Raw genomic sequence first — 10,909 nt, 5'->3', positions numbered from 1 at the left:
GTACGTGTAAATAACAATCACTCGTCGAAGGATCTTCGTTAAAGATCGAACGTATTCCACCAAGGTCCCTCATTAACTGAGAATTGCGTAAGGTCCTAGAGAGCCAGGAATGTAAATCCAACATAAACTTTCGCGACGTGTGATACATGAAAGGGAATACGGTTGCGCCAGTGACAACTGTTTATGACGCGAAAGATAATGAAAGACTGAGGAGCAAGTATAATGTACGCGCGTTCTTATTTACATGCAATAATGACTAATCAAAAGAGTACCACCGGCGACAGGCTCTCTGTGATTAAGTGCAGAGACAATTTATTTTATCTTTTTGCGGCTTCAACCGGGAAACACGTAGCAATTCGTCTTCCTGTTGCTACTTTTAATTTCCTACTGGTAATCAACTGTTCTGTTTGTAGTGCACGGTTGCTGGCGATAAGACGGCAGATTAGATCTGTACTTCGTAACTATAACAAGTAGCATGCGCATCTCTTGAGTACTTGAGTATGCATCTGCATTCTGTAGTTAAAAAATGTCTAACCGGTGCAGCAGCCTTGGCATTGCAAGTTGGTTATTTTGGTTATGCGCGTCTATATAGAGTGTCGCTTTGTAGGAAACACCAAAATATTCATAACACCAAGGCTTACCATGCGTCACGTATAATTTACTACAAAGCTGACGTCTACTCGCTATACAAAATTTTCCATTTAAAGTGCGTGCTGTCATCCTTGTAGCCGGGACACGTGGTACAATTGACTTTCGCCGAAATTCATTGGATCCTGGTCTTTTTTTTTCTTGTTTGTTTAGCAGCCAGCTACTCCAGATATAATTGTTTTACAAGCGAGTCCCGAGTGTTTCTCTCGTGTGAACGTAACACAATCTAGACTGCCGATCTGCAACACTATTAATAACGTAACATAATTGTCTTGCCTTTCAAAATCTTCATCCTCGTCCAAGTTGTGGGTTAGCTTATATACCCTTATGAGAATAATTAAACGATTATACGATCCTGACGAGATAAGGATACGATATCGTTAACTTCATTTAATATGAATGAAGATGAGCACCAGTCTCATCGTTTTCTTACGTATCTCATTCGAGAAAATTATTGACTGATAAAACTTTACTGATTAAGAAGAAAGCAAAATTATGTCGGTGACAGAGACAGTACTCTTTCTGTGGTTTAACGACAGCGTATTAACTGTGTAACGAAACACTAATGATGAATTCCATGAAGCACTGCTTGAGCGTACAGCTGAGTTCTTTATCTCGGAAGAGGAGCCGAAGTTGTTGCAATGACTACTGGATCGCATTAACGATTACGATAATGTGTCGAGAAATAAGCTGCCGTTAATAATATGCTGTCCGGAACAAAGAGCAGTACTGAATGAATATTACAAAGGTCACCATTAAGAGTTGAAGCGTTTGTTCCTGTTACACTACCGGATTGTACATACACAAGAAAACTGTCTCACTGTAGATAAATCAAACTGCAGCTCACAAAGGAGAAGGATACAATTTTGTCTTGGCGCGTATTTCAAATGTCATATTCCAATTTCTTGTTTCGTCGCTAAGGATAGCCTTTGAATTACAAACGATCATTAATGTAAAGGTATTACTCACACAGTGGCATTACGTGTCTTAGGCGTGTGATCCAGATTGACGGGTGGTGTCTGCTGCACTTGAGATGCTAAAATGTTTCCTCGACTTGGCGACGTACTCCTCGAGCTGTTCTTACTTGTCGAACTGACCGTCAGGCTAGCCATTCCTTTCTCCAGGGAGCGATGTCACCCCGCAATGATTATTCATTTGTACTGCTCGTACTCCGCCTGTCGATATATATATATACATATATATATATATATGAAGATAAGTGTTGTATAATGATTTTGAATACTTACTGCTAATTAATATAATTAATAAAATAGGGTGTCGTCTGGAAATCTGATGTTACGTATAAAGTCGTCGTGGCTACTCGACTCTGTATTATAGAAGATAAGATTATCGTTCATCGGCAATGGACGAATTACTATCGCTTACTTCGCCGCATAGAACTTGGTAACGTGATAAATATAATAACAGTAGGGAGGTAGTCTTGCTGTGTGATATGTAAATCTAATTTTATATACACATTGGGCACCTTGTTTACCCTTATCTTTTAATTCATTAGTATCCATAACTGATAATCAGCTATTAAAAGGCTACTGATAGAGAGAATTTTATTTAAAGATTATTGAGAATCATGCTCTACATGTTCATTGTCCCAATTTCAATTTGAGATGCATGGAAAAAACATCGTTTAACACTTCCTGTAATTATTTAGAGTGTGTCGGAAGGTTACTGTTTTTTACTCTACTGAACTGAAGAGGATGTCACCGTGAACATGACTAGTAACTAGCTCATGGTTTTCACATCAATTTTCAGACATCATTTTCTCTTGAGTGTCAGTATTATCCAATTTAGAGTTTAAAAATACATCAACCAATGCTAACTATAATTGAGAATCAGAGGAGAGGTTAAATATAAATATCATAAAATTTGAACCAGCGCTTTTGCTGTATATTTCTGCATTTAATATTGCATTTAATCTTGTGGATTAATAGTCAAGCTCTTTAAGAATGTTATAAGACCATTTTTATATTCTAAATGATTGGCCATCACCTTTGACCCATTCTCTTAACAGATGAATCATTCAGACGATTATCATTACTCTTATTACTGGTATATTGTGTATGCTGACTGAAAGCATACTATTACCATAGCACACTAAAAAAATGGAACAAAAAATATTGAAACAAATGAATATAAAAAATAACCAAAAAAGAGTAACGATCAAACTATGTATCATATAACGTAAACACTAAGGCCTTTTTCTACATTAAATTCACAATAAAGACTATTGAAGGCCTCTTGTTATAACACAAAGTATGTCATTGAAATATATAGATATTACGACAATGAATTCTTATGGCAAGTATTATATGCTGCATAATGATAAGCAATGGAAAATTTTTCTCTGATACATGTCTATTTTATTTTAATACCGAATCAAGCGATGTTCAACAATTGTATTTCCTAATAACAGCAATTATCTATCCTATCTGTAACATGCCATATTACAAAATCAAAATTAGTCTTATAAAGCCTATAATAAAAGATTGGAAATTAAAATAAAGAAATCTTTATGTTAAACTGGAAAGAAATAACATGAAGCAGACTCGTATGAATTCAAGCAGATTACACAGTATGCATAGTAAGTATTCTCTTAAGCACATTCCACATTTCTAAATTTAACTATCAAAATCAGAAATATATGTTATAAATAAATGTCAAACTGTGTAATAGAATGACTAGGCCTGTGTTTAAAAATTCAAATTGAAAAGTAGAGAGAAAACCCGGAATATCCTCAGCTCACATAAGTACACGTTGACATCAGTAAGGACATTATGCTGCGAAAATCTTACAATAATGAATCTAAGTAAAACAACATACCAATATTCGTAAAATATCCTTATCCAATGACACTTGAAAATCTCAACATACATAAGGCAGGTAATCATACGACAAAATAACAAAACGAAAATTCTCAAAAATGCAGTTATTCTAACGAAGCACAGTGGAGAAGAAATGAGGCTCCAAATAGACACAAAACAAACTATCAGCAGGTCAGCAGGCCATTACCCGACCTGTCAAACGTCTCGCATTCACCGCTCGAATCTCTCACGAGTTTCGCGCACTTTAACACATCTTCGCACAAAAAAACAAAACACTGTCCTAAAAATCACAAGCAAACAAAAATTTATCTTCCAAAGAAGAAATACTCACTCAGCAAACTTATTTAGCTACACGGAGGAAGATCCTGTGAACGCATAGCAGTCTTCGCACTGGTTCGCACTCACATCAATGTCAACAGCACGTAGAGCACGAAAAGTAAAATGAAACTCGTTGAATATAGCGTGGTCCGTCTTTTCCTCTTTTTTTTCGTTGATGCGTCGCGAACACTTGGGGTACAATTGCTATCGCCCGCGGGCGTGTCATCGGCCTGCGTTCATCTCCTCTTCGCAAACTGTCGGCCGCAACTGTCTCAATTTCAAGACTCTACATACCTGAGACAATCTGAGAGAAATAACGCACTGCCACAGCCGAATATCACGGCGAATAAATACGTACGTGCTGCTAGCGCAGCGCCGCCGGGAAACAAATGATCTCACGGATCAACGAGATGGATCGCGTGAGAGTGGTCTTATAGTGGCCTAGTATTACTCTCTAATATTTTCTGATACACGCTATGTAAGTTTGTGTATTGAACAACATTAGATTGTGTTGAATAGTGTACGAATATTCAACTCAGAGGTAGTAGGGAGAAATTTGAGGCAGAATTCTAGGGACTTTCAAATGTCACTGCACTTTTGGTAAACTTACCTCGTATTTCTACTGGCTCGCGTATCACAATGAGTAACAACGAGCGTCGTGGTTTTCAGGTACGTACATATCAGTTCGAGCACCCGGAGTTTAATGAAGCAAGATACATTCACCAAGAGTTATAAGGCTCAAGAGAGTCTGCTGGTCTAATGGGGAATTCTCAATTGTACGCGTGACAAATATAAAACAGTGCATAAGCTTGAGATTTTCGCAGAAGACTATACTTGTAGAAGAGGAAGAATGATGATTCAACAGAGTGACATCTCAAAGGAGATCGTTATTTTCTGAGAAAGTCTTTATTTACTCTTTATCTGCAAGTTCCTTGAGTTTGTCAAAAAGCAAATTGCCAAATGAATTTTCGTACAGTGGGCTGACATAATTCAACAAGCTGTAAGGTGTCTCGAACCGTTCGTTTCCTCTGTTCGAGGTATCGTCGTGTTGATTGCCAACAATGGTGAAACCAGCGCCCGAAAGCTCTACACAGTACTTGAATCCTTCCAAAGTAGTTAAATTCAAGTAGATAAAACTGTTGGTACTTCGCAGTTTTTCAGATAACCCAATGTCACGCACGTGTCTCTTCACGTCATTAATAACAGCCTGAGCTTCGTTTTTCCACTGATTTTCATCCAGTAGCCGATTTTCCCCATCACTCATTCTCGGCAACATTTCTCAAAATTAGCAATCTTTTTTGCGTCTTCTTTCATCCGTAATCTCACGGTTTTCGACTACGAAAACTATGCGGAACGATACGTAATAAGGAGCACGTTTGCCAACGCTACGACCTTTTTTATTTGTATACATGGACGTAAGTCCACAGAGCCTTCAATATTCCGTCTCTTTTTTTCTGACAACTCGAGACCGTATATTTTGTATGATCGCTTCCTTCTCACCCTCTTATTCAGGGTCAAAAACCAAGATCAGCCGCTTATGTAATTTATTGGCAAGAACTTCGCGTGTTTCTTCTAGTATCTAGGTACATACATATTTTCCGAGTGGACTTCTACGTTTCATTGCACGGTTCTTGACTTCGCAGATAAAGTGGCGCCATCTTTGTCTTTTTGACCAAATCACCAAACGAACGAAGCGGCTCAAAATCCGTTAATCGTACAATGAAATTGGGTCATTACTTGGAACATCTTTTACAAATTGATAGAAAGTTAAGTCAATTGCATCAATCCATAAAACTTGACACCTATTATGAGAATAATAACGATATTGTCCTTTAGCAATATTGTAATAACAGAAGTGAATAATTCTTCAATATCTATTAGCCGATTGGTATAAAAAATGTGTAGCACTTTCCCCCATGAATATTTGAATATTTGTTATAAATATTTAGCTGCTTAGAAGAAAACGGTCGTTCTTGCAGCACTGAAAATCAAAGTTTAAGGATTTGTCAAATTTAATTTCATACAACTGTATCTCAAACATCTACTAACGGCATAGCATTGTTGCTCAGAAAGGTCGATGATAAATGTTGCGATAAGACAGTGAGAAATGAACGTAAGAACACTTATTGTTAGCATGACGAAACTGCCAGGTAATAAAAGCCATAATGAAAATAGAAGTTATCGACAATATACTTTATTAATGTAGATAATCAATATTGGTAGCAAACATTTTCAGTGGAATCGTAGGATATTTAACAATATTTTTGTCGGACTATCGTCACTTATTGAACTAATTCATCTATTGAACGAAATGAAGGAAGAAAACAACAGAGCACTAACAAGTGGCTAATCAGCCGCTTGTAGTGGAATGCTTGGGATGAAACAATATAGAATACATCATATAAATACATTGTCATATCTATATACAATTATTTACTATATTAACATCAATGGAAGGATTCTTGCAATGAGCGCTTTGTACGCCTTATATCTAAACATTTTGGTTTTTCGCGAAATGCTTGTCACCCTCAATTATAACAGCTGTTTAAAACTGAAATGATAAAAAAAATATTGCAAATGCAACAGAGAAATAAGTGTATTCCTATCTTATCCGAATACAGCTGGATACATTTCAGGTTCCTTCCATTGATGCAGCAAATTCCATAATTACTAATTACTTCAGTTACATTAAACGCTTATAAATGCTAAGTTCTTTTATAAATAAATCTTTAAGCCGATTAAGACAGAGAAAATAGAGTTCTCTGATTTACGAATTACACTTCAACTGCGTTGCAGCTGTTAAAGGACTCTTGAGTCCTTTTAGATGTGGTAATTCTCATATCGTAGCTCATATAGGTTCTATGTCTGTGTCGAAAAATGTCAGTCGCTCTTAAGAAGAGTATCAATAATATATATTAATAAGTTGTGGAACATTCTTCGTTTTAACAATTTCATTAGTGCTCTGTTGTAAAAATGTGCTAAATATTTTTACGCCATTCTGATACTTTGGATGATTTGGAAAACAGCTGCAACAAACAAACAATCCAGTTGTTAGAATAATTTTACTCGTTACTCTCTATTAAAAGCACATTCTTTATAGTTCTTTATAATGTAATTTTATAAACTTACCGGACCCACATACTACAAAGATAAATAATGCTAAGAGCCAAGGTCCAACAGGGGATCCTTCCTCTTGGGCTTTCTGTAAAGAATATAAAATCTCTCATGAAAAAACCTCATGACTTTCACAGGTACCAATTATAGAGTGTTACCAGGCTATTATAACATACAAGTATCTGGTATCCACAAATTAAAATATTTATATTTTTCAACCTTCTAATATTATTACACTACTGGTATAAAGAGGTTGTCAAATTAGCTACATAAATATATCTTCTCCAAAATATCACAATGTTTCTAGTGACTCCAAAACAGATTCCAGATGGTAAGGATTATAACCTGACAGACTGACAAATCTCTTATCACAATTTTGCGTAGAATCGAAATACTTCTCGAAGTAAGAATTTAAGTGACTTAAGGAACATTTTTGCAAATAATACAGCAATTAATTAAATTTTTTCCAATACCACATGACAGACAGCTGTTGATTGTTAGTGAACTTACCGAAGATTTCGGGACGTTTCCACGGAGGGTAATATTCTTGGTAGCTTTTTCGTTAGCGATACGCATCCTCTGTTTAGGTGCCATTTTTCCGGCTTACTTTTCGAAGTACGTCTTGTGTTTAAAACGAGGTAGAATTAAGTGTCAGAATACGTGGTACCACAGTATGCGTCCTCAAACGCGGTTAACTCGACGTCTTCGCTTGCTTTCGGTAATCTGCGTCGACGTGTGCGCTATAGCCCGTTAAAACGGGAGATCGGCGAAACGTCAGCCAACCCACGACTCGAAGTTCTAACACGTTTGCACCACCGAAGTCAATACAATATTTGACAATATTACAATCTTATTACAATTTATGTAGTCGGTAATATATATATTTCTTACTGTGTTATTTGAAGTATTGTTATAATTTAAGGTACCGTTAATAATTCCACGTGGAGATTTTAGACTTTGTTTGACTTGAATGCCGCGGGAATTTCAAGAAGACATTTTCTTAAGTATAATACTTTTTGGAGAAACTGATAGAGATACATTTTTGGATGTTTTACAAATTTATGAAGCAAATATTGAGGAGATTGATAGGATTAACAAAAAATAATATTTATTTAAGTATATACAATGTGTAATTGATTATAAATTATTCTATAAAATTGAAGAGATTTGAGAGTTCGGTTCTAAAATAAATCCTCGAAAATTCATCAACCGTTTCTCACGTCGTGTAAATTACGTTTTGAATATAAAAATCGACAAGATGCCATTTTCAGCTAGTACAATCCATTGTACAATCCAATCTTTGTACAATCCATTGTGATATAATTTATATAAAATTCAAATCTATCTATATTGTCAAAGTTTTCTAACTGAATGTCTATTTCCAACGTCATTCTAGTTGCAATCATTATTTCTCATCCTCAAGTGAACTAACTTCCTGACAACGTAACGTTGCAGCTTCTACGGCGCCCATAATAGCAGATCTTAAACCGTGTTTCTCCAGATGATGGATTCCAGTAATGGTAGATCCTGCAAACATTAATTCCGCCGTTACACTTCTTTTCTCATTGCGGATGTGTAAAATAAACCACAAATTTCATACCTGCAGGAGAAGCTACATCATCTTTCAGTTGTCCAGGATGAATTTGTGTATCTCGAACCATCGTTCCCGCCCCAAGAACTGTTTGTGCAGCTAATCTGTATGCGATCGACCTCATGAGACCCATTTTCACTGCCCCATCAGCCAAAGCCTCAATCATCATATATACCTGATACATGAGTTTTCAATTCTATGAAATCTTGTTCCTTGCTTTTTCTAGCATAATAACTTACATATGCCGGACCAGATCCCGCGAGAGCTGTAACGGGATCTATCATACTTTCGCTAACTTCCTCGCAAAGTCCGACAGCAGAAAATAATTTTTCGGCAATTTGAGCTTCATCGTCACCAGCATGTTTACCGCGTGCGTAAACAGTGGCGCCACAGCCTACAAGTGCGGGAGTGTTTGGCATTACTCTGATTACCGGCGTCCCTGGCGGCAAACCCTGGAAACGCAGAGTCAATTGCGGCGTGTAAACAAAATCTCGTTTCGATGAGTGAAGAAAGTATTACCTTTTCCAACGAAGCTAAAGAAATGCCCATGGCGATTGAAAGTATTAACTTTCGGTGATCCTTCAGTTCTGGTAGAACCTTAGGAACTATTTGTGGCTTCACGGAAAGAATTAATATGTCACCGTGTTCTGCTACGGGTCCATTCGAGAAGACCGTATTCGATCCGATTTCCTATGGAATTATGTTTGGATCAGTTGGTGCGATAAAAAGAATTGAGATAAGGACACCGGGATTATCACAATGGCCTGGAAATTTCCTCCTGACAAGATACTATTGGCGCCAAAGGTATTATTTGGATAATTCTGACTGTTCGTCGTGATCCGTTGATTACATTCATTTTTATTAGGCTCAATCGATGTGTAATCATTTAATCACTCGCGATTACTCGAAACGTCACTGATTTTGTTATTTAATACTATTATATTGGGTTATTTAAACTGGATTCTTATCTAATAGCTACTCATATCAAGTTCTACGGGAATTGTATATTTTTCAATCAGTTGCTGTCAATTCGTCACGGGCTCTTATCCCGTATTATCGCGACACAACATTACTCTACAAAGATTCAGAATGAAAGTGCTGTATTTCACAAAATTAACAAAAATTGTGTAAAACCGTATTTTCCAGGCGCAAAGAAAAGAGATCCTATCTTTATCACAGCTTACTTTAAAGGCATCGATACTCCCGGTGTCATTCGGCAGACAACTCGCCAGCATTTTTTCTCCTTCACTTAATCCTACAATAAGAGGAGCGTGATTAAAACAACTTTTCTACATAAACGCAAGTAAAGTGTAAATAAATAATAATTTACCAGCCTTGATGAAACCTTTGGCAAGGGCTTGAGCCATCTTGCCACCGCCAAGGAAACCGATCTTCAACATCTTCGTATGCACTTCCGATCGTACTCTTCGTTTCCGCTCCTTGGTGGCTCTGAGAATTTCTTGCTTTGCTGTAAGAATGTATCGAATATTCAGATCAATTGCAAAGCTCCAAGTAACCGACGAAGTCAAACATAGCGCGTAGCCAAAGAAATGAAAACAGCAACTGGAGCGTAATCTCGAACGTCTAGTTAATATGTTTTCTCAGAGCGCAAAGGGTAAGATAGTAAATCACATAACCGAGTCGACGAATGCGTCGTGGAATGTATGTAATTATAAAAGCAGATAACAATGATTAGTGACGTTGTATAAAGACGCCAGTAATATGCAGCTCGTCGCGTAATAAGAACCTTTAAAAAAAACTATCTTCAATCTGTCAACGGTCCAAGACGAAATAAAAAATAAATAAACCGAACGGAAAACCAGAAGAAAATCCAATGGAATCTATTTTTCAATCGACATATTTGTAATCTCATTGCATACCGTGATGCTCATTGATGCGTTGACGAAGTTTTCGGGTTATCTTTGTTAACCCCAGAGTCCTTGGTCCAATCGACATTTTTTTGGATTTCTTCTTCGTCTTGTTATTCACCGATGTATCGAGTACGTTTTAAACCGTGGAAGTATCGAGTGTTTCAAAATATGTCAATTGTCACTCAAATGTTGAATCAAAAACTTTTGGTCCACAAACAGTTTCCGTGAGAAACTTTCTCAATTGTATTAAAGATAATCACAAGTACTCTTTTATCCCACAGCTGGCTCGTTAATTGTACCTCAGCTGATCGGAGTCCTAATCGTCACTGAAGGATCATCGTTTGAGTCGATAGAAGAAATACCTCCAGTTCAAACTGACAATCGCTGATCAAATATTGATTCTTATCAGATTTGTCGGACATCTGGGAGATTTCCACGGTTCCTGGCGAATCCCATTCAAGGATATCTCGTATAGTCAATACAATTTTTTATGAACGTTCAGAAAGCATTCGCTCCACGACCCTTAA

General features: G+C 36.9%; 4 protein-coding genes across 15 annotated transcripts in view; all 4 read right to left on the bottom strand.

Moving 5' to 3' along the window:
* Window positions 1-4,548, bottom strand: part of LOC107265112 (transmembrane and coiled-coil domains protein 2) — a 17,204-nt gene extending 12,656 nt beyond the window's left edge. For 3 of the 12 annotated variants that reach the window (XM_025082698.1, XM_025082699.1, XM_025082701.1), the window contains exons 1-2: window positions 3,820-4,392; window positions 1,618-1,823 (exon numbers count right to left, since the gene is read on the bottom strand). In XM_025082698.1, the coding sequence (XP_024938466.1) occupies window positions 1,618-1,760 (143 nt within the window). In that variant the 5' untranslated portion in view covers window positions 1,761-1,823; window positions 3,820-4,392. The other 9 variants (XM_025082697.1, XM_025082700.1, XM_025082693.1 and 6 more) reach the window with 8 other exon arrangements.
* A 145-nt stretch (window positions 4,549-4,693) lies between these two features.
* LOC107265118 (GSK3-beta interaction protein) lies at window positions 4,694-5,892 on the bottom strand. Its single transcript, XM_025082704.1, has one exon. The coding sequence runs from the start codon at window positions 5,080-5,082 to the stop codon at window positions 4,717-4,719; it is 366 nt and encodes a 121-aa protein (XP_024938472.1). The 5' UTR covers window positions 5,083-5,892; the 3' UTR covers window positions 4,694-4,716.
* A 92-nt stretch (window positions 5,893-5,984) lies between these two features.
* LOC107265117 (stress-associated endoplasmic reticulum protein 2) lies at window positions 5,985-7,731 on the bottom strand. The gene is made up of 3 exons (XM_015734192.2): window positions 7,431-7,731; window positions 6,936-7,008; window positions 5,985-6,832 (listed from the first exon to the last, which is right to left on the bottom strand). The coding sequence occupies exons 1-3, from the start codon at window positions 7,512-7,514 to the stop codon at window positions 6,795-6,797; spliced, it is 195 nt and encodes a 64-aa protein (XP_015589678.1). The 5' UTR covers window positions 7,515-7,731; the 3' UTR covers window positions 5,985-6,794.
* A 325-nt stretch (window positions 7,732-8,056) lies between these two features.
* LOC107265115 (pyrroline-5-carboxylate reductase 3) lies at window positions 8,057-10,697 on the bottom strand. Its single transcript, XM_015734189.2, has 7 exons — window positions 10,392-10,697; window positions 9,842-9,979; window positions 9,696-9,766; window positions 9,031-9,201; window positions 8,751-8,963; window positions 8,521-8,686; window positions 8,057-8,447 (listed from the first exon to the last, which is right to left on the bottom strand). The coding sequence occupies exons 1-7, from the start codon at window positions 10,465-10,467 to the stop codon at window positions 8,326-8,328; spliced, it is 957 nt and encodes a 318-aa protein (XP_015589675.1). The 5' UTR covers window positions 10,468-10,697; the 3' UTR covers window positions 8,057-8,325.
* Window positions 10,698-10,909: the final 212 nt, after the last annotated feature.

The sequence above is a fragment of the Cephus cinctus genome, unplaced genomic scaffold, assembly GCF_000341935.2.
Source record: "Cephus cinctus unplaced genomic scaffold, Ccin1 Ccin1_scaffold0215, whole genome shotgun sequence".
NCBI lineage: Eukaryota > Metazoa > Arthropoda > Insecta > Hymenoptera > Cephidae > Cephus > Cephus cinctus.
This window is presented reverse-complemented; position numbering and strand designations above follow the sequence as displayed.